The sequence below is a fragment of the Schistocerca serialis genome, chromosome 5, assembly GCF_023864345.2.
Source record: "Schistocerca serialis cubense isolate TAMUIC-IGC-003099 chromosome 5, iqSchSeri2.2, whole genome shotgun sequence".
In the NCBI taxonomy this organism is placed as follows: domain Eukaryota; kingdom Metazoa; phylum Arthropoda; class Insecta; order Orthoptera; family Acrididae; genus Schistocerca; species Schistocerca serialis.
Window position 1 is genome coordinate 576,106,695 of NC_064642.1, and position 24,344 is coordinate 576,131,038.

General features: G+C 43.5%; 1 protein-coding gene across 1 annotated transcript in view; it reads left to right on the top strand.

Annotated features, from left to right (window-relative positions):
- Positions 1-19,859, top strand: part of LOC126482107 (carboxypeptidase B-like) — an 82,293-nt gene extending 62,434 nt beyond the window's left edge. The window contains exons 7-9 of the mRNA XM_050106083.1: positions 14,390-14,446; positions 14,533-14,617; positions 19,643-19,859. Of these exons, the coding sequence (XP_049962040.1) occupies positions 14,390-14,446; positions 14,533-14,617; positions 19,643-19,833 (333 nt within the window). The 3' untranslated portion in view covers positions 19,834-19,859. The remainder of the gene's footprint in view (positions 1-14,389; positions 14,447-14,532; positions 14,618-19,642) is intronic.
- The last annotated feature ends 4,485 nt before the right edge of the window (positions 19,860-24,344 follow it).

A 24,344-nucleotide genomic window follows, 5' to 3' on the forward strand; every position in this document is an offset into this window, starting at 1 on the left:
ACACACACGCATGTACGCACGCACACACACACAAACACAGACACACACACACACACACACACACACACATAAGCATGCATGCATACACACACCTATGCCTCTAAGTGTTGCCAGCTGGACTAAAAGGAATACTGCTTCATTTCAGCAAGTGGATTAGGTTGTGGTGGGGTTAGCGTCGAGTGTGGTGGGTAGAGGGAGAGGAAGGTGTGAAGCAGGCACAGGAATTGAGGGTAGGTGGCTGGCGGTATGCCGGCTAGGAATGAGAGAGGTAGGAGTGGCAGGAGTGGTATACAGGCTAGGCACGTGATGCATCGCTGTCGAAGACAGTGGGGAGTAGTGCACGCTGTGGGTGACATTGTATGTGAACTAGGTGACTTGATGGAGAAAGGGGGAAACTATTGGATGGAGGGTGTGGGGGGGAGTGATTTACCAGAGATTGAGGCAGGACAGTTATGTGAGTGAAGGCTATGTTGTAAGGATAACACCCACCTGCATACTTCAGAGAAGTTGGTGGTGGAGAGAAGGATTAAGATGGTCATGCTGTGAAGCAGCCATCGAAATTGAGCATGTTATGCTCAGTTGCATGTTGTGCCACTGAGTGAGCATCTTTATTCTCTGAAACAAATTGGACATTCATATTGGTAGACAGCTGGTTGGTAGTGATACTGACAGACGTGTGCACTGTTTACAGCAGAGTTGGTATATGACATGGTAGCTTTCACAGGCAGCCCATCCTGTGATGGGGTAGGATAAGCCTGTGACGCGACTGGAATAGTAAGTGCTGGGTGGGTGGATTGGACATGTTTTGTACCTTAGTCTGTCACAGGGAAATGACCGCTGTGCCAAGGGACTGGGAGTGGGAGTGAATTAGGGAAGGAATAGGATGTACTTTAGGTTGGGTGCGAGGCGAAGTACCACATTAGGAGGGGGGGGGGGGGGATCTTGGATAGGATACCCCTCATTTCAATACATGATGAGAGATGATCAAAGTCCTGGCGAAGGATATGCTCAGTTGCTCCAGTCCAGGGTGATATTGGGTGACAAGGAGGGCGGGGGAGGGGGGGGGACGTTCTTTTGCACCCGTATCTTGGAGATTTCCTACAACACATATTCAAATTTCAATTACCTAACGTAATCAGCCTTGTAGGAGGCGATCTGGATTTGTAAATGTTGAAGTCTTCTATTACGCAAACTTCATTTGCCAAGTTCGCAATTGTTTTTATAGTGATGACTGTTTTCAGCAAATTTGAACTGCCGTCTTCAAACATGTAGGTGCATAAGATATAACATGCTGGTGAATATTCGACTTGAATATGGAAGCTACTGCTTGTAGTAATATGGTATGTAATTCTTTTACTTCTTTCTCTGTCAAGTAATATTACATAGGCATGTCGAACATTCTCTTTTAGCTTACATATTACGCATTTTCAGATTTGAAAATGGCAGTTAAAATTTGCCTAACTAGTCACCACTGTACAAATAATTGCGATCTTTGCAAATAAGGTTTTTGTTTTAGAAGACTTCAGCATTTAAAAATTCAAATGTAACATTTTTCTTACAGACTCACAGCTCATTGTCCAAGGACAGTGTACATGTTGACGTGTGCAGAGTTTTGGGATAATGATGTTTGCCTCTCTCACAATGGCGACATTTCCACTTCTTCATGATATTTTGTCGGGTCCTGGCGACTTTGTTTCCTGTTATTCTGAAAGTTGTAACCTATCGTGTACTTGTATTTCGACTTGGAACACTGTGATTCAAAAAGCGACGAAATATCCGCCATCTAGCAACATGCGTTTAGGACAAAAGTATCGCAAGCAGTCCCAAAGTGTATGATGAATACTCCATGTGCCTCCCACCACTGACAGCCGTGTATTAGCCAAGCTAGAAACTTCTGTTTCCCACCCACATTTTGCTCGAGTTTCCAGACCTGTCAAAACCTATAAGTTACTACAATGTTTCAATCGTGTACTAGTCGGTTATTGTCAGATAGCCATGAAGTATTGAGTCGACGTACTGTGTTTAATTTAACAACTTGACAAAATTTATTTCATTACACTCAGTATTGTTTCTACAATATCACTGAATTTCCAAAGCCTGTAGCTGACACAGAATAAATGAAGCAGTTCACCATACCCCATCAGTACAAAACTTAAAATAAGTAACTGGATTAATAAAAAATAGAGAAAATTGAAGATAATGGTTTTAATGCTTCAGGTGTTCTACATAACTTCCCTTCACCTGAGAACAACGTATCGAACATTCATGCATCGATTTGAAATATCAGATAAGATCTTCTTTGAGATATTGTTCAACTCATGTGTCACACTGGCTTACACGTTGGTTACGTCATGAGACCCTGTAACTTCGCCGGGCGGGGTGGCCGAGCGGCTCTATTCGCTACAGTCTGGAACCGCGCGACCGCTACGGTCGCACGTTCGAATCCTGCCTCGGGCATGGACGTGTGTGATGTCCTTAGGTTAGGTTGGTTTAGGTGGTTCTAAGTTCTATGGGACTGATGAACTTAGAAGTTAAGTCCCATAGTGCTCAGAGCCATTTGAACCTGTAACTTCGTGAGAATTTCTGCACCTTGTTGTTTTGTGGTAGGTTCGTACTGATAAGACGAAGATGGTTATGTCCATAAACAGCTGTACACATTTTCATTTTTCATTTCAACCTAGTCATGGCTGGTGTCCACCTGCTATTTTTTTTCGTTCTGAACAAAGCGGTTCTCTGAAGAGCCGCAGTGGACGTCCGACTGCTGGTCCTTGTTGATGAGGAGGGACGAAACTAAAGTAATATAAAATACGAGGCGTATTCGGAAAGTAAAGAAAGTTTGCATATATACTGTCTGACAAAGAAAAAAAAGGAAGCAGCCAGAATACATGGTCAGATGGCAATGTGATTTCGAACATGTACACACTACTGGAGGGAATGCAACTGAGTACAGGTGCAATTCCCAGTGACACGTAGAATGGCCACCACAGTGCATAAGTGTTGTTACCAAGGCTGGTGGGGTATATGAGGGGCGTGAACAGCGTCAGATACTGAGTGATCACTGTGAAGAACAGGGAAATGCCGAAACTCAAGTGAGACAGTGTTATCAGCACCTGATAGAGATTAAAAGGATCATTTGGCAGGCTCGTTAAATCTCGTAATATGCAGATCTGTGGGAAATTCAGTCATGACAGCAACTAGATGTTGGACTGGTTGGAAGAATGAGGGCAGGTATACATATCGTGCATCAAGCGCATCTTAACCCTTCCTTCCCTCAAGAGTCGCGACATATCGTAAAAAGTCAGCCAAATATTTGTGACAACCCAGAATGGGAATATCATTGCTGGTCGTTCCACCCGAAGCGATTTCATTCTTTGTTTACTAATCATACAGAAGTCACAAAATAGGGGTGATTCATTCCTGAGAGCACACCCTTAGATATAAATAACATAGAACACTGCAATTCATACATCTATTAAACAAATGAAAGAATGTCCCAAAATGTGTTACAAACGCTAAGATGAAAAAATTTTAGGATAAGAGGGACACAAACCTACTCCCTTACAGTCCATCTTTCACAATCTGACAAATTGCTGACACGCTACGTCGGGGATTTGCAAGTTGGAACATCAGTATTGTTTATCTTCGAGTCTCTTGAGGCTTTTGCTGCTGGTGCCTTATTATTGCCATTTAATTGTAAGAAATCCAGCTGAGTGTGACGTTTTTGTGAGAAATCTTCAATGCTCCATTGTCTTGATATGGCACTCTGCAAGCTATAGTACCAAAACTGCGGAATACGACAAATCGGTTTGGCGTCTGTCGCATGGATTGATCGAGTGGCATGTCATTCTGAAGTCACTTCCTAACAAGCCGAGTGTGGAGCTAGCTTCTCCTGGTACACAGAAGTTCTTGCTACAGAATCTCTTTGCCTGAGTAGCTGCTCATTGGTTAGTAGCACAGCGAGCTTGCTTGGTTGGGAAGAATTGTATGTTGAGTATATGAGAACTCCTGGTTTACCCAGAATGCTACAAGTGAAGTGAAATGGTTAGCATAGGGCACAAAGGGTGCAGACGTCAAAGATAGCAGAGATCACAGTATGTCAGGTAATGGCTACAACAGAATACTATGAAATTGTATAGTAATTCACAGAAACGTCGTAACAAAAATATAAGTAAATCTTGGTGATCAGGAAACTGTTTTAACAGTAATTATACTGTAAAATTATGGAACTTATGCCAGAACAGCCGGCCGCTGTGGCCGAGCGGTTGTAGGTGCTTCAGTCCGTAACCACGCGGCTGCTACGGTCCCAGGTTCGAATCCTGCCTCGGTCATGGATGTGTGTGATGTCCTTAGTTAGGTTTACGTAGTTCTAAGTTCTATTGGACTGATGAACTCAGATGTTATGTCCCATAGTGCTCAGAGCCATTTGAACCATTTGAACCATTTTTATGCCAGAACAACATATAAACAATGATACTTAAACCTTTAAAAATAAATATCTCGCAAACACTTCGAGCGATATTTAGAGTCTAGGTGTTTGACGATAGTTGGGCATGCCAGCTACCATCGCAGAAGATCACACATCACTGTTTTACACACTTTCTTATATCATGTTTCAATTATTGTAAATACACAAATCTGTCAGAAGATCGATTCCTCTACATAAAACTCAATACGAAAGTAGCATGTTGTACCCTGAATAATTCCCCACTTTCAACATAATGTATGTATAGTTTTGAGACTGATTTTTTGATTAATTAATTAAATACTCGTCTGGCTGATAATTATGATGCTTCATAAAAGAAAGTCCCAAAATATGTTACAAACGATAAGATGAAAAAAATATTAGCGTATAGCAGGACACAAACCTATTTTCTTACACTCCATCATCCACGATCTGACAAATTATACATGTACATATGCTACATATGTAAATTCTTACACCAGCATTGGATAGAGCCCCAAAAGGTGCTTCTTATGAACACGCTGTGTTTACTGTTAACTGATTATTTGTGATGTTATCTCTGTTGTGAATGTTGAGTACAGGAGCAGATAATTTGTACTTAAATTACTTGTGACTAAACTATTCGGCCTAAAATAATGTGTGTGGCCTGAGAAGGACCAACGACTGAGGCACTCTTCTCAATATGTACATATCACCTGTCAGCTGTGTGTGTGTTTTAAATGGTACTCCAACTTGTTCAAATAACACATTTTGGCTGGCTAAAAGAGGCATGCAAAGGAGTGCATCTGGCCATTCAGGGTCATTGTGTTTGGAGCCATTAGGAGCCATTGGACTCGAAGGTTTGTTCAGGCTGACCTGAGGTTGCAGAGTGATAGATATAGGACGGCATGTGGCTGTACGATACTTTGTCATTTTCAGGAACTTAGTAAAATTCGCTACTGACAAGTGGGTTGAACGTAGAAGCTGGCAGCCATTTGAGATTCTGACTTCTGTGAGTGGGTAGAGTGGGACTTATTATTATTTGAACTGCTTTTGAGATATACTATAGATTAGACTGAGAGGATATATGAATACATTAAGGAACTTTAGGTGTTGGTCACACTATTCAACTATAATATGTGGGTTATCGGTGGACAGTTTAAGCGATGCATGACTCAGTGGAACTTTTCTCAAAAACCCCCGCTCTTTTTAAGTCGGCTAATTACTGCTCGTACTTCTTAAGAAGCGAGATGCTGCATAGGCAGTGTTCAGTCCAGGCCATACGCCATGTCCGAAACAGAGGCCAACCGAACATTACTGCACCTTTAGAAAGAAATAATAAGTGAAGATACCCTGATCCTTTAGTTACCATTCAGTTTGTAATTGCTCATTCATCCACAGAACATAGAACATATTGCAGGATAGTGCAGGATACCGATGAAAAATACACTAGACTGAAAAAAATATACAGTGGTTCCCCTGGGAATATTTATCCCAACGATTACTTCTGAAAAGCAAAAAGCAGCAGTATGGACTGCTAGATTCATCGAATGTAAATTAGTGATACTCTTGTGACATGTCCAGCTAAACATCTCGTTCAAAAAAAAAAAAAAAAAAAAAAATATTGACCAGTGATGCAGCTGAGCATAAATCCGCATCACACGCTGACATTGGGGCTTTCTGTTTCTGTTTCAAGTCTAACATGAGGACACTCTGGTCCCAATACACCAACGTTATGACTGTCCAGTTTAACAGATACCTAAAAATATGACTCAGCGGAGAAACGACTCTTCCCAAAAAACCGTTTGTACATTTATCTTGGCCAGCATACCCATTCCAACTTCTTCGCGCTGGGTTTGCTCTTCGGCTTCAGTCTCTGAAGTACCTGCGCCTTGTAGGCCTAAGGACGTGACTGCTTACATAGGACTCGGTGCACTGTTGATAGTAGCATTACCAACACCCTGGCAGCCATAAGCAGTGGCTTTATCGGACGCCTTGCTCACAACAAACGGATGGGCGACCTGCCCCCCGTTTATTGAAAACACAACTGTTTCAATAAATGACGTATTCCAAGCCTGAACAATGGTCGGTACGGTGATTCTCTTCCAAACTGTGTCGTGGCGTTTCGTTGCATCTGGTTGTCGGACTTCGTCTCTGCGGACCAGAACTTTCTACTGTGGCGTCCGCATTTATAGGCAGATTTATGGCACCTGCTTAATTCATATATTAAAAAGTCCCTTGACTTCCCTCCCAGCGTATTGAAAACCAGTTATTACACAGCAAATACAATTTATGGGGATTGGTATTTACATTTTTTATATATTTTTGGTGTAGATGTGTAAGCCAATGTTTATTTTGATGTTTGAGGTTATATAATTGTTTTTATTACCGATGAATGAGGAGATTAGCTTTTTCATTTGTAGCTCAAATAAAAACATATGAATGGAACACAGCTATTGGTTTGATTTCCAGGAATGAAGAACAGCGTCGCCACACAGTGTGCATGAACTTACCTTTGACGTTGTCAGATACTGATCCGAAGTGTCTTTTATCACTTAAAATTTGCACCGCAATTAGTTTGATAATGGAAGAAGCAACTGATGATATGCGGATTTCACAGATTGGAATGTGACCAGGGACCCATCTCTGCAGCTCTTAAACAGAGTGTTACAAGTTTCGAACGTGTTTTTATTTAGCAAAGGTACAAATATTTCAGTGGAACAATACCCATTGACAGTACCACAATAACAGTAAACTAAATTAGAATGTCAATAGTGTCTGTTGCAGGCGTCTAGTGCAAGTAGTTTACTAGATATCGCAGCTTGAAGACTGTAAACAGCGAAAGTTGTTTGTTCCAGGTGATTGCAAAAAAAATGGTTCAAATGGCTCTGAGCACTATGGAACTTAACTTCTGAGGTCATCAGTCCCCTAGAACTTAGAACTAATTAAACATAAATAACCTAAGGACAGCACACACATCCATGCCCCAAGCAGGATGCAAACCTGCGACCGTAGCGGTCGCTCGGTTCCCGACTGTAGCGCCTAGAACCGCTCGGCCACACAGGCCAGCCCAGGTGGTAGCACAAACGAATGTGAATTTCACAAGGGTGCATATGTGCAGCCCTAAACAGATGCTCATACGTCTCCAATTGTGTCGGTTTGTTAAACAGGGCACTGCCTAGGTCAAACGAAAGACAAACAAATGTGCATACACTACCTCCGTGAGGACTGACACGAAAAAACCAACGTAGCCTCAAAGCCTGTGCTCAAAATGACGACCACCAGCGGCAGTACAAGCCCGCATTCTGGCAAGCAACGACTGCTTTACAGATTCTAGCATATCAGCGGAAATTGCAAAGCAGGCAGCAGTAATAAGCCGCATCACATCATATGCATTGTTTGAAATGATTAAGAGGTTGGCGTCTACTGGCATTTCTTTTGGAGTACATGGTACACGAATGAAAAACATATTTCTTACACTTACCACAAAGCATGAGTATGTCCAACATTTTTTTCGCTCTGGGAGGTAGCGTCTTACGAACACGTCATACTTACGTCGACTCTTTCACAGCAACTAACAGGTCAGTTGCAGTGCAATTGCAGTGCACACACAACAGAATGTAAACAAACTCAACGTCGTCGCCTAACTTATAAGTAGTTAAATGGGACAAACAGCTGTCGGTGTTTTAAAATGTTCACAATATGATAACTCGTAAACCACTTGCACTAGCTTCCCGCAACAAAAACCACTGGCATTCCCATTTACGCTTCTTTTAGGATTTCACTATCAGTAGGCATTGTCCTATTTAAAAATCTGTAACTCCTGTAAATAACAGCACATTCGTCATCGTCTCAAAATCTGCGAATACGCTCTCTTGCCTACAATTCAATTCTGTGAAACCGCTTATCGATAGTGCATCCCATGTCCGAAATATATGCGCTGTAATGTCCTGGTTGACTAAGTGACTCATCATCGCCCAGCCCAAACCGCTAAGGATAGAAACTTTAAATTTGGAAAAGGTGTGGATATTATATTGTAGGCGTCGTTAAAAAGGGATTTTTCGAAATTCCAATCCTAAGGGATTGAAGTAGAAGATGAAGGTTTCTTGTTTTTTTGAAAACTGTCTCTATTAAGTCAATTTTGAAGCTAGACCTACTAAAATTGGTATTTGGTTAATGTCGTTACTCTGTCAGAAATAAAGAACTACATGTTTCAGGATTTGTGGAAACTTAACCCCATGAAAGTGAAATAGTGGCCGAAAGCTTTTTTTTTGTTTTGAAAATATATCATTATTAATGAACTACTAAAGTATTTTTAAAGCTTCAGTTATGAACATTGGTATTTGACTTCTCGGTTACAAATTAAATGAATGCTTGTTTCAGTGTTTTTGAAAACTGAACTCCTAAGGAGGTGAAATAGATGAGCTTCTTATGAAAATATTTTATTATGAAAGCCTATCTAAAGCTAAATCTATGAAAATTTAAATTTGGCTTCTCACTTAGAAATAAAAAAGTACGTGTGTCACCGTCTTTGGAAATTCAACCCCTGTGAGAGTGAAAAGGGAGACGAAAGTTTCTGTGGCAATATTTCATTGTACAAGTATTTTTGTAGCTGAATCTATGAAAACCTGTATTTGGTTACTCTGTTAGAAGTAAAACATATACACATATCACAGTTTTTGGAAATTCAACCCATAAAGTGGTGAAATAGGCGTGAAAAGTTTTGTGAAATTATTTCATTGTCAAAGCATTTTTACAGCTAAATTTTGAAAATCGGAGCTTGGCTTCTCGGTTAGAGATGAAAAAATATGTTTTTCACTGTTTTTGGAAATTCAACTCATCATCGCCCAGCCCAAACTGCTAAGGATAGAAACTTGGAGTTTGGAGACGGTGTGGATCTTATAGTGTAGGCTTCAATTTAGGAAGGGATTGTCCGAAATTCCACTCCAGAGGGCGTGAAGGAAGTTATGAAAGACTTTTTGAAAGTGTGTCGATAAGGGGATTTTGAAGCTACAACTACGAAAACTGGTATTTGGTTTCGCAGTTGGAAATTCAACCACTAATGCGTTAAAATAGTGGGTGAAAGTTTTTTTGAAAATAAATAATTGCTAATCTACTAATAAAGGATTTTTAGGGCTACATCTATGAAAATTGGGATCTGGCTTCTGCGTAAGAAGTAAAAAAAAATACGTGTTTCAGTGTTACTGCAAATTTAACCCCTAAGGGAGTGCAATAAGGGATGAAAATTTTTAAGAAAATATTTGAAAGCTAAATTTACGAACATTGGTATTTCACTTTTCTGTTAGATATAAATAAATATTTGTTGGGGGATGAAACTTGCTATGGAAGTATCTCCACAAGAATGCAGCGGGCATTTGGACTCCAGCTACCAGAGTCGTATTTTGATCGCAAATACATTCAAAACAGGCCACGCTTATGTGACCTTAATCACCGTGAAAAGCTTAGATGTTGCAATTTGTGAACAACATAAAAATTCGATTAAATAAAAACAAAAAAGACTGTGCAGGCCATGCAGTCTAAGCGAGCGAAGCATCCAGCGTTAAGTTAGTATTATACAACTTATTTTATATAAATTTCTCACAGAGTACTGGTCCGGTCTGCCAGTAACTCACATTAATTTTGATTGAAACGGGATGATATTCACGATAAAAGGGTTGAAAACATTGAAGAAGAAACTCTGTTTTAGAATTGCCAAAATAAAGATGGTATTATAATGTACGCTACTGGCGTCCGCAGCTCGTGGTCGTGCGGTAGCGTTCTCGCTTCCCACGCCCGGGTTCCCGTGTTCGATTCACGGCGGGGTCAGGGATTTTCTCTGACTGGGTGTTGTGTGATGTCCTTAGGTTAGTTAGATTTAAGTAGTTCTAAGTTCTAGGGGACTGATGACCATAGATTTTAAGTCCCATTGTGCTCAGAGCCATTTGAACCATTTTTTTTTATACTACTGGCCATTAAAATTGCTTGGTTCAAATGGTTCAAATGGCCCTGAGCACTATGCGACTTAACTTCTTAGGTCATCAGTCGCCTAGAACTTAGAACTAATTAAACCTAACTAACCTAAAGACATCACACACATCCATGCCCGAGGCAGGATTCGAACCTGCGACCGTAGCGGTCACGCGGTTCCAGACTGAAGCGCCTTTAACCGCACGGCCACACCGGCCGGTATTAAAATTGCTACACCACGAAGATGACCTGCTGCAGATGCGAAATTTAACCGACAGGAAGAAGATGCTGTGATATGTTAATGATTAGCTTTTCAGAGCATTCACACAAGGTTGGCGCCGGTGGCGACACCAACAACGTGCTGACATGAGGAAAGTTTCCAACCGATTTCTCATACACAAACAGCAGTTGACCGGCGTTGCCTGGTGAAACGTTGTTGTGATGCCTCGTGTAAGGAGGAGAAATGCGTACCATCACGTTTTCGGCTTTGATAAAGGTAGGATTGTAGCCCCCTCGCGATTGCGGTTTATCGTATCGCGACATTGCTGCTCTCGTTGGTCTAGATCCAATGACTGTTAGCAGAATATGGAATCGGTGGGTTCAAGAGGGTAATACGGAACGCCGTGCTGGATCCCAACCGCCTCGTATCACTAGAAATCGAGATGACAGGCACCTTATCCGCATGGCTGTAACGGATCGTGCAGCCACGTCTCCATCCCTGAGTCAACAGATGGGGACGTTTGCAACACAACAACCAATTGCACGAACAGTTCGACGACGTTTGTAGTAGCATGGGCTACCAGCTCGGAGACCATGGCTGCGGTTACCCTTGACGCTGCATCACAGACAGGAGCGCCTCCGACGGTGTACTCGACGACGAACCTGGTGCACGAATGACAAAACGTCATTTTTTCGGATGAATCCAGGATCTGTTTACAGCATCATGGTGGTCGCATCCGTGTTTGGCGACATCGCGGTGAACGCACATTGGAAGCGTGTATTCGTCATCGCCATACTGGCGTATCATCCGGTGTGATGGTATGGGGTGCCACTGGTTACACGTCTCGGTCACCTCTTGTTCGCACTGACGGCACTTTGAACAGAGGACTTTACATTTCAGATGTGTTACGACCCGTGGCTCTACTCTTCATTCGATCCCTACGAAACCCTACATTTCAGCAGGATAGCGCACGACCGCATGTTGCAGGTCCTGTACGGGCCTTTCTGGATACAGAAAATGTTCGACTGCTGCCCTGGCCAGCCCATTCTACAGATCTCTCACCAATTGAAAACGTCTGGTCAATGGTGGCCGAGCAACTGGCTCGTCACAATACGCCAGTCACTACTCTTGATGAACTGTGGTATCGTGTTGAAGCTGCATGGGCAGCTGTACCTGTACACGCCATCCAATCTCTGTTTGACTCAATGCCCAGGCGTATCAAGGCCGTTATTACGGCCAGAGGTGGTTGCTCTGGGTACTGATCTCTCCGGATCGTTGTAGGTGTCACCACCGGCGCAAACCTTGTGTGAATGCTCTGGAAAGCTAATCATTTGCATATCACAGCATCTTCTTCCTGTCGGTTAAATTTCGCGTCTGTAGCACGTCATCTTCGTGGTGTAGCAATTTTAATGACCAGTAGTGTATATCATGCAATAGTGTGTCAACATGAGAATTCCGAGATGTTTATTGAACCGGAACGGTCGTGTGTGTGTGAATACCAACATAAAATAGAGTTCCAGTACAGGAGGTTACGGTAAAGGCTGAAATGAAACACACGCATTGGAACTTTGTGTAAAGTTACTCTGCACGAGTACAAACGGAACAAAAATGGTTCAAAATCAACAACTGCGCTTCAAAATAGTCCTCCAGTGCGTATGCACAATGTTGCCAAAAATGCAGAAGGGGTTGAATGCCATCAGTGTGTGCCACTTGTCGCCGAAATGCTGTGAGGACGTTCGCCCTGTTTGCAAACCGCTCCCACGCAATGGTTACCTGGTCTGACGTCGAGTGGAGTGAATAGGATGGTGCGGCGGGATCCATCATGTAGCACTGTCATTCTCACACTGAATGATTCAGGAAGTGATACAGAGTCATCTTCTCACGCGATCGCAATCCGCCCTTTTATTTCGGTAGTGTTTGCTCCCCACTTTCGAGTGTATTAACTACTATTACGGTTCCAAGATAATATTATTATTACGATGATAGCACACGTCCGCACGATATACCATTGTTGCCATGACTTATTGACTGCCCCTCATATAAAGAATATCAGTGATGGAAATGGTATAAAAAATATGCCTCTAAATTTTGCTATTTACAGATTAAAGACAGTATTTCTCTTTAAATCTGGCGTACAATTAGGGGGGTTTTACCCTCTTATTTACATATTTTGAAGTGCGTAGCTTTTCCCTCGTCGTTAGCGGAGGCTGAAGTCAAACGTGGGAGCACATTGACTTTCAACAATTTTTTCGACATTTATGAACGTGCTTTTTCTTATTCTGCATTTGCGTTTTTTCCACTTCACTTTACTCTTGTAAAGTTCACAAGTGAAATAACTGTAGTTTCACGTGTTCCGCAGTCAGCATAGTATTTCGATTTATTCATTCGTTTACTCCGTAGGCTGTACTGCCAACCTTGTGAATGGAATTTTTTTACACTTCCGTAGTCTTATGTTTGCGTGTGTAAGTGTGGTCGTGGGTGTAAATTAGAGAAGACACGTCAGGTGTTAGCAGAGATTGCCCTCACTGTGCGTGGGGCGAGCGTTCCTGCTAAACAGTGACGTTATGTTTAGACAATATTTATCTGCAAATTACTGAGACGAAATTACATGTTGTGTTTAGAAAAATGTGATTAATACAAACACTTCCTGGCAGATTAAAACTGTGTGCCGGGCCGAGACTCGAACTCGGGACCTTTGCCTTTAGCGGGCAAGTGCTCTACCAACTGAGCTACCCAAGCACAGCTTTACTTCTGTCAGTACCTCGCCTCCTACCTTCCAAACTTTACAGAAGCTCTCCTGCGAACCCTGCAGAACTAGCACTCCTGAAAGAAAGGATATTGCGGAGGCATGGCTTAGCCACAGCCTGGGGGATGTTTCCAGAATGAGATTTTCACTCTGCAGCGGAGTGTGCGCTTATATGAAACTTCCTGGCAGATCAAAACTGTTTGCCGGGCCGAGACTCGAGCTCGAGACCTTTGCCTTTCGCGGGAAAGTGCTCTACCAACTGAGCTACCCAAGCACTACTCACGCCCCGACCTCACAGCCTTGCTTCTGCCAGTACCTCACCTCCCACCTTCCAAACTTTACATAAGCTCTCCTGTGAAACCCTGCAGAACTAGCACTCCTGAAAGAAAGGATATTGCTGCAGAGTGCAAATCTCATTCTGGAAACATCCCCTAGGCTGTGGCTAAGCCATGTCTCCGCAATATCCTTTCTTTCAGGAGTCCTAGTTCTGCAGGGTTCGCAGGAGCGCTTCTGTTAAGTTTGGAAGGTAGTAGGCGAGGTACAGGCAGAAAGTAAAGCTGTGGGGAAGGGGGCGTAAGTCGTGCTTGGGTAGCTCAGTTGACACCGGCACGGTAGCTCAGCGTGTTCGGTCAGAGAGCCGATTGGCCTCTGTAATAAGAAAACTGAGTGGAACGATCAACAAACGAATTTGAACGGATGTTATTGTTACGTCCGCAACGACCAAAACACAACAATCAACAACGAACAAAATGCAAAAAAAAGAAAAAAGAAAAGCTGGTAGAGCTGTTGCCCGTGAAAGGTAAAGGTCCCGAGTTCGAGTCTCGGTCCGGCACACAGTTTTAATCTGACAAGAAGTTTCATATCAGCGCACACTCCGCTGCAGAGTGAAAATCTCATTCTGGTGATTAATATAGTTCTAGCTTTCACATTACTTTTATTTTGAAGTACTATCAGAGTGTCAATATACTCTGTGTCTTCAGTAGAGATTAATAATGAACGTGTAATTTCTTTTCAGTACATACTTTATCCCTGGGGCTACACTGGCGACTTGCCTGATGACTGGGAAACTCTGGTAAGCTAAACTTACCGTTCTTTTTAAGTAGTAGTTGTTTTAAATGACTTTGTGAACTGAGATGTTAAATTCCGTTACTTCCACAGGACGCCTTGGCCCAAGACGCAAATGAAGCGCAGCTGGCAGCGGGAGGCCCCGAGTACACCATCGGCAGCTTCAACAACGTCTTGTGTGAGTAGACCCACAGCCACCATTTTCAAACAGCACTGATTTAGGAAACTCGCGAGAGTCTTTTTATGTGTAACTTTCTCTCCCGATGTGTCACTACTACGGTCAGGTTGAAACGCTGTGCATCAGACCCAGCACCAGCGAACTAATAGATTGCCTCACAGAGAAAGGAAACCTCCAGAAGGAGAGGAGAAAACTGAATGAAACTTCACTGCTTGAGAGGGTAAGTGATGTCACTTCAGTGATAACAAAATTGAATAAAATATACAACGAGCTTTGCAATATGTGTCCAACTATCAGTCTGACGTTGCACCCTCTCTAGCCTGGATAGATGCACTGATTCGGTGATTCCGTAGCATCCTCTCCTGAGGCAAACTGGTCCACAGCCGTTGTAACTGCTCCTTGACATTCTGGATACTCGCAGTGTGCTGGAGCTGACATTCGGGAGAGCCCTATTTGCGCTTTAACGTCGCCAACCACGATCTTTTCTGATGTTCTGAGGGGAGTAAAGGGCTTCGAAATATTTGCAGCCGCATCCGCCCATTGACAAACGCAGGTACTAGAGCTGACACTAGCAATCTCCGTTTATGTAGCAGCATCCGTTTTCTGAACAGGCTTCTTAAGAACTGAAGCAAAGGAGTTAGCGAACGTGTGAGGCGGCATGGCCTTATTCATATATTTTGGCCCCAACATATGGGTTGCGCTTCGTAGTTATAAGCTCTTGTATCCTCTGCTCATCAACATATACTCTGCACTCCCTACTCCAGACGGGGTGATCCCCAGAGCAATTCACACACTTCAAAGGAAAGAGGTCTCTCCCTTACACACAGAGCGCTGACGTTTTAAACAGGTCACTGGGTTGGGGATATAAGACCGCACATTTAAACAAAGGAAACCTGCATTGTCATATTCTGGTAGCTTCGTGTTATGGAAAGCGAGTATGAACGAGTCGAATTTGATCAGATCGTCGTCCATGCTTTTTATGATATTCCGCACATCAGGAGTGCCGTCTTGGGTGCACTCAGTTTTCAGTTCTTTGGGATTGTCCTCCATACTCGTACATGACACACTACCTTTGCTGTTGTTCATGGTTGTGTATAACTCAGTTTCAGTCACATATTCACCAAGGTTTTTGGCGTTCTGTAGGTTTGTCGTTTTTTGGGAACTAGAGGTTCGACCAACAGCCTTCCATTACCCAAATCCTTGAAGGATTTTAATGTAGCTTCTATGTCCTCTAAACCATTTAGAATGTAGAAAGAGGAAGCTTTCTCAATGCATAGCCCCTTCATTAAAATATTAAAAACGAATTCTGGCTCACAGCATGTATTCTATTATTAAAGACTGAACTACCCTGAATAAATATAACATCTGGAGGCCTCTTGAGAGATTGGGTGTTGTTACATACCTGTGGCTCACCATTTCCACTGGGAGATGGAGGGAAAAAATTCGGGTGTTCCATCTCTGTTCCACGAGTAGATAGGGAACTAAGGGTCCACTGAGACTCAGCCCCGCTTGCGTATGACAGGCTTATACAACTGAGGTCGGGCAGATTCCCCCAGATTTTGCCAGCTAACAACTTTCCACCTAATCTCATCGGCTCACAGTGCACCTTCAGATTGAGGGTTTCATAGAGGTTTTCGCCATCCTCGCGATCCGGGCAGTCAAGCCAAGATCCTGTTCACTGTGGCACACAATACTCCACCGCCGCACCGTACAGTGATCGCTGAAGCATGCCCAGAGCTTACAGTGAAAGGGGACTGGCGGCGCGTACCGAGCCTCAGCTCAGGAGCACCAGCATCACCAACCCAAAACCAGCAAACGAATGCCGAGCCACTAGCTTCTGAGATATCTTTCTTTAACAAAAGCACGACAATTTCCTGTTTTGATTACTCTGGAAATTTCCCTGGTGTCAATTACTCATTTATCATGTTTGTTAAGAGACCGTGTAAACTCCTTATGCATTGCTTCAGCACCCACATTGGAACTTCATTTAAGTCTACTGACTTTTTATCCTTTAGATTTTCAACGGCTTTTCTGACTTCATGTTCTGTGTTTGGTAGTAACTCCATTGCACTTAGTGCACAGTTACATATAGGGTTTGCCGACCAGGGTGGCCGAGCGGTTCTAGGCGCTACGGCCGCAGGTTCGAATCCTGCCTTGGGCATGGATGTGTGTGATGTCCTTAGGTTAGTTAGGTTTAAGTATTTCTAAGTTCCAGGGGACTGATGACCTTAGAAGTTAAGTCCCAGAGTGCTCAGTGCCATTTGAACCATTTGAACTTATAGGGTTTGTAACTGTTTTTGGGAATTTTGTAGTAATTCCTCTGCAATACTTGAAAAATGGTCAGTCACATAATTTGCTAGGAGGTATGGATCACTTATTACTTTATCCCCATCCTCATCGGTATGTTATTATGTGTCATTTATATCCACCTGTTTACTGTCTCATGACGTCCCAGAGTGCATTCAATTTCTTCTTTGCATTGGATGTCAACTGTGCATTCCTATATATAATTTTTTATTGACTGTATATCTTGATGACGAGTTTCTAAGTCTATGAAATGTTCCCATTACTTTTTCCAATAATTCCTTTTCCTTTATTACACATAGTATGTGTGCCATTTGGTGTGTTAGGATCTATATTGCAAGTGCTTATAGCAGAATTTTTAAAGATGATGAAGATACCCTTTAGACAGAATAATCTGTTATCTGAATTTATCCTAAAATGGAACTACTTCTACTACCAATGACAACAGGTATTGTCTACGCATGGCCCGAGATCTACCCCGTACGCTCCCATGAATCAGACGTACCAATTTTCCCTTCCCAGTCCAGTTTAGGTGTAGGCTGTGACTTGTTAAATCCCATCTGTCGATAGTTCCGACTGTTACTAAAGCAATATGCGCAATGTCGGCTGCTAACAGTGCAATTTCTAACTCATTAATTCGCCTCACAGCTCCATTCACGCGTAGACGACCATTACGTCGGAACAGCTCGACAAAGTGAACGTTGATGTCATGAATCAGGGAAACTATTTTGTCCAGATCGTCACCTACTACATATGCCATATCCCAGTTCAAACTGTTTTCAGTCGCATCCCGTTGTCATAGAATGATCCTCTTTTTCAAAATACTTACTTAAAACTACTAAGTTATCTATCATCTGACTTAGCCCAGCAGTTCCTGCTGCATACTTTCATCAACTTAGCATGGGTTTCTGTGGCGATGTTCCCCTTACAACTGCCAAACGATAATACACTTTATCAATGCCCTGGGCCATTTTCTTTGTCCCTCTAGCAGTATGTAGCTGCAACTAAAAAGAAATTTAGCTTTATTTTTCGGATGTCGTAATTAAAACTTTATAACAAACCTTGGTATTTTTCACGCCCCACATTTGTCAATAAAATAAGAATCTTTAATACGATACAGTGGCTTATGGAGTACATAAGTAAACGTAGATCAAGAAGCAGATAGGAATGAAGACTGATTTATTACTTAATACACGAATCAAAAAAAGTTTTGCATCACTTCGGTTCCGAGACTTCCGGAACCTGTACAGAAAATTGGAAGACAGATCAATATAAACATCATTTCCGCCCTTTTTATTGCTCATGAAAACCGCACATGGCATGTTGTACCATTACTGTACACACCGGTACCTCTAATACCCAGTAGCACGTCCTCTTGCATTGATGCATGCCTGTATTCGCCGTGGCCATACTATCCATAAGTTTATCAAGGCACTGTTGGTCCAGATTGTCCCACTCCTCAACGGCCTTTCGGCGTGGATCTCTCTGAGTGGTTGGTGGGTCACGTCGTCCATAAACAGCCCTTTCCAATCTATCCCAGATATGGTCAATAGTTCGATAGTTTTCATGCTGGCCACTCTAGTCGAGCGATATAGTTATCCTGAAGAAAGTCAGTCACAAGATGTGCACGGTGATGGTGCGAATTGTTTTCCATGAAGAGTAATGCCTTGCCAATATGCTGCCGATATGGTTGCACTATAGGTCGGAGGATGGCATTCAAGTATCGCACAGCCGTTACGGCACCTTCCATGACCACCAGCGGCATACGTCGTCCCCACATAATGCCACCCCAAAAAAGCAGGAAACCTCCTCCTTGCTGCACTCGCTGGACAGTGTGACTAAGGCGTTCAGCCTGACCGGGCTGCCTCCAAAGACGTCTCCGACGATTATGTAGTTGAAGGCATATGCGACACTCATCGGTGAAAAGAATGTGACGCCAATCTTCAGCATGTTGCTCGACCCATCTTTACCGCGCTGCATGGTGTCGTGGTTGCAAAGATGGACCTCGCCATGGACGTCGGGAGTGAAGTTGCGCACAATGCATCCTATTGTGCACAGTTTGAGTCGCAACACGACGTCCTGTGGCCGCACGAAAAGCATTATTCAACATGGTGGCGTTGTGGCGTTGCTGTCAGGGTTCCTCTGAGCCATAATCCTTAGGTAGTGGTCATCCACTGCAGTAGTAGTCCTTGGGTGGCCTGAGCGGGGCATGTCATCGACAGTTCCTGTCTCTCTGTATCTCATCCATGTCAGAACAACATCGCTTTGGTTCACTCCGAGGCGGCTGGACACTTACCTTGTTGAGAGACCTTTCTGGCGCAAAGTAACAATGCGGACACGATCGAACTACAGACAACACGAGTCGTGTACCTCCCTCCTTGTGGAATGACTGCAACTGATCGGCTGTCGGATCCCCTCCGTCTAATAGGCGCTGCTCATGCACGGTTGTTTACATTTTTGGGCGGGTTTAGTGACATCTGTGAACAGTCAAAGTGACTGTGTTTTTGATACAACATCCACAGTCAACGCCTATCTTCAGGAGTTCCGAGAACTGGGGTGATGCAAAACTTTTTTTGATGTGTGTAGTTGAACACGAGAGTCCTATGAGCCTCGCGATTTTTAAGACTATGCTTTTATTTTTCATTTCTAGGATTTTGTTCTCCATTCTCGTAGGCTGTCATGTATATTTCTAACCGATGGGACTACCCGTGTTTTTTGCAGACACGGCGTCTGGCGTGAGCAGCGACTGGGTGAAAGGTGTGGCTGGAGTGAACCTCTCCTTCACCCTTGAACTGCCTGGTGGCGGGGACGAGGGTTTCGATCCTCCAGCATCCGACATCCTCAGCATTGTGACACCGTTCTTTGAGGCAATACGCGTCTTCGGCCAATATATTGCTGAGAACTATGGATGATGAAGATCGGCTCTGAAGCAGTTTCTATGAGTGAGATATGATTCTTTATAATAAATACAATTTTCTCTATTATATTCTCGTTGTCAGTGTAAAGGCAAATAATAAATTATACGCACCTTTCGCCACCCTTCTACAGTGTAACACATTTCTCCTTACTCACCCTAGTTAGCAAGCTAAGTAAAGGTACATAAACATTATCTGTATTATGGATTCGAGATATTACACTGCTGGCCACCGTAAATGCAACACCAAGAAAGACAAGAGGTAGCACAACAAAATTTATTTTGTAGATAACATGTTGACCAACTATCAAATGATTACGTTTACAGACGTCTGTGACATGTGGTTCCTGCCAGAATCAGTAGCCAGAGTAGCGGCCATTGTTGGAGATCACCGCTGCCACACGTCTCGGCATTGAGTCAAAGAGACGTTGGATGTGTTCCTGGGGTACAGCAGCCCAAGCAGCTTCCACACGTTGCCAAAGATCATCTGGTGTGGCAGCTGGGGATGTAATCTGGGTCACTCGTTGAGCAACCATGGACCACATGTTTTCTATCGGCGAAAAATCCGGAGAGCGAGCCGGCCAGGGAAGCAATTCAATCTGGTTATTGACGAAGACCCTTTTGACAATGCGTGCCACGTGTGGTCGCGCATTATCCTGTTGAAATATGGCTGTGGCCGTGCCCTGAAGGTAAGGAAGTACAACTGGCTCCAGCACCTCGGATATGTAGCGCCGGCTATTTAAAGTACCGGCAATGCGTACTAGAGGCGTGCGAGAGTAATATTCAATACCGCCACATACCATAATACCCGGTGCAAGACCAGTGTGGCGGTGCATAATGCAGCTGTCCAGCATCCTCTCTCCACGGTGTCTCCACACTCGAATCCGACCATCGTGGTGCTGCAGACAGAAGCGTGCCTCGTCAGTAAAGACAACGTCATTCCATTCTGCCGTCCACATCCGTCTGTCATCACACCATTGGCGACGGAGACGTCTGTGGTTCTGCGTCAATGGTAGACGAAGCAATGGACGTCTTGCGGACAGACCACTCTGCTGTAAACGGCGTCGAATGGTACGCGCAGACACTGGATGATGCGTTACAGACGCAATGTGCTGTGCTATGGTTCGGGATGTCACCGAGCGATCCGTCACTGCCATGCGCACAATTTGCCTATCAGCACGTGCAGTGGTGCACAGAGGTGAATGCGATCGACCACGTCGGTCCGTCGTACCCTCCTGCATCCAACGGTCACATATCCGCATTACAGTTGTTTGGTTTCGTCCAACACGACTAGCGATTTCTCTGTATGATAATCCACAATCTCGGTAAGCCACTATCCTTCCTCTGTCGAACTCGGATACTTGATCAAAAGATGTTCGCTGTTGTCTACGAGGCATAACTGATCGTCTTGTGAAACAACCACAAGGTAAACACACGTGCCGAACGTACACTCGTCCAAATCGCCAAGCCTTAAATGGCGCTATGAGGTGGCGCCACAGGCGCGCGTGATGTGCGTCTGCGCTGAAATTCTAATCAGTTGCATATCTCATCGCTGCAAACTCATGGTGTAAATTTCACTCGATTCGGATGCTTCCTTCAGGGTGTTGCATTTACGGTGGCCAGCAGTGTAGTTGATAAGTTAACTGTTATACAGCATCTATTCAACGTACAAAAAGTTGTGTTAACGGTTACTACTTGTTTCGTGAGTCTCGTTATCATGGTCAGTCTGACCGAGCTCAAATCGTCAATCGGAGCAACTATTTGTAATTTACGGAAAAAATAAGTGGATTTAAATATTTGAGGTATTGGCTTAAGCATAAAAAATCAGATGATGTTGAAATAAAGTTTGAAAGATTTAGGCATTTTTGTGGAAAAATGCAACGAACTTTTAAACGTAAGGTTCGAAAGGAAAACCGACCGTTGCTCTGCCGTTATTGTTGGATGAAGCAAAAGCTGGGGTCCAACGTTTGAGCAAATAAGACAAATTGAACGGTCTGAAATGAGATTTCTCACAATGTATAGCGGGATAACCACACCTAGATCGTAAGAAGCTCCAAATTAGGATTACACACTGCTTAATGTAGCTTGGACAACACACACGCCCATGCCCAATGGAGGACTCGAACCTCCGACTGGGGGAGCCGCGTGAAACGTGGCAAGGTGCTTAAGACAGCTGAAATGACAGGCAACAGCTGAAATGGAAGACGTCTAGTGGGAAAAAAATTTAAAAAAAGTAAGCAGGAGACCCAGGTTCAAGTCCCGGGCAGAGCACAAATTTTAAATTATTTCTTCAGCTTTTGTCATTACTGAAAAGAAAGTTGAGACTCATATGTATCAAGGAAATTGTAATTTCATCATACCAATAGATCATAGTGACAAATGTGTAAATACATCTACATCTACATCTACATTTACACTCCACAATCCACCCAACGGTGTGTGGCGGAGGGCACTTAACGTGCCACTGTCATTACCTCTCTTTTCTGTTTCAGTCGCGTATGGTTCGCTGGAAGAACGACTGTCTGAAAGCCTCCGTGCGCGCTCGAATCTCTCTAATTTTACATTCGTGATATCCTCGGGAGGAAGCAATATATTCGATACCTCATCCAGAAACCCACCCTCTCGAAACCTGACGAGCAAGCTACACCGCGATGCAGAGCGCCTCTCTTGCAGAGTCTGCCACTTGAGTTTGCTAAACATCTCGTAGCGCTATCACGGTTACCAAAGAACCCTGTGACGAAACGCGCCGCTCTTCTTTGGATCTTCTCTATCTCCTCCGTCAACCCGATCTGGTACGGATCCCACACTGATGACCAATACTCAAGTATAGGTCGAACGAGTGTTTTGTAAGTCACCTCCTTTGTTGATGGACTACATTTTCTAAGGACTCTCCCAATGAATCTCAACCTGGTACCCGCCTTACCAACAATTAATTTTATATTATCATTCCACTTCAAATCGTTCCGCACGCATACTCCCAGATATTTTACAGAAGTAACTGCTACCAGCGTTTGTTGTGTAATCATGCAATAAAGGATCCTTCTTTCTATGTATTCGCAATACATTACATTTGTCCATGTTAAGGGTCAGCCGCCACTCCCTGCACCAAGTGCCTATCCGCTACAGATCTCCCTGCATTTCGCTACAATTTTCTAATGCTGCAACTTCTCTGTATACTACAGCATCATCCGCGAAAAGCCGCATGGAACTTCCGACACTATCTACTAGGTCATTTATATATATTGTGAAAAGCAATGGCCCCGTAACACTCCCCTGTGGCACGCCAGAGGTTACTTTAACGTCTGTAGACGTCTCTCCATTGATAACAACATGCTGTGTTCTGTTTGCTAAAAATTCTTCAATCCAGCCACACAGCTGGTCTGATATTCCATAGGCTCTTACTTTGTTTATCAGGCGACAGTGCGGAACTGTATCGAACGCCTTCCGGAAGTCAAGGAAAATAGCATCTACCTGGGAGCCTGTATCTAATATTTTCTGGGTCTCACGAACAAATAAAGCGAGTTGGGTCTCACGCGATCGCTGTTTCCGGAATTCATGTTGATTCCTACAGAGTAGATTCTGGGTTTCCAAAAACGACATGATACTCGAGCAAAAAACATGATCTATAATTATACAACAGATCGACGTCAGAGATATAGGTCTATAGTTTTGCTCATCTGCTCGACGACCCTTCTTAAAGACTGGGACTACCTGCGCTCTTTTCCAATCTTTTGGAACCTTCCGTTCCTCTAGAGACTTGCGGTACACGGCTGTTAGAAGGGGGGCAAGTTCTTTCGCGTACTCTGTGTAGAATCGAATTGGTATCCCGTCAGGTCAAGTGGACTTTCCTCTGTTGAGTGATTCCAGTTGCTTTTCTATTCCTTGGACACTTATTTCGATGTCAGCCATTTTTTCGTTTGTGCGGGGATTTAGAGAAGGAACTGCAGTGCGGTCTTCCTCTGTGAAACAGCTTTGGAAAAAGGTGTTTAGTATTTCAGCTTTACGCGTGTCATCTTCTGTTTCAATGCCATCATCATGCCGGAATGTCTGGATATGCTGTTTCGAGCCACTTACGGATTTAACGTAAGACCAGAACTTCCTAGGATTTTCTGTCAAGTCGGTACATAGAATTTTACTTTCGAATTCACTGAACGCTTCACGCATAGCCCTCCTTACGCTAACTTTGACATCGTTTGGCTTCTGTTTGTCTGAGAGGTTTTGGCTGCGTTTAAACTTGGAGTGAAGCTCTCTTTGCTTTCGCAATAGTTTCGTAACCTTGTTGTTGAACTACGGCGGGTTTTTCCCGTCCCTCACAGTTTTACTCGGCACGTACCTGTCTAAAACGCATTTTACGATTGCCTTGAACTTTTTCCATAAACACTCAACATTGTCAGTGTCGGAACAGAAATTTTCGTTTTGATCTGTTAGGTAGTCTGAAATCTGCCTTCTAATACTCTTGCTAAACAGATAAACTTTCCTCCCTTTTTTTATATTCCTATTAACTTTCAT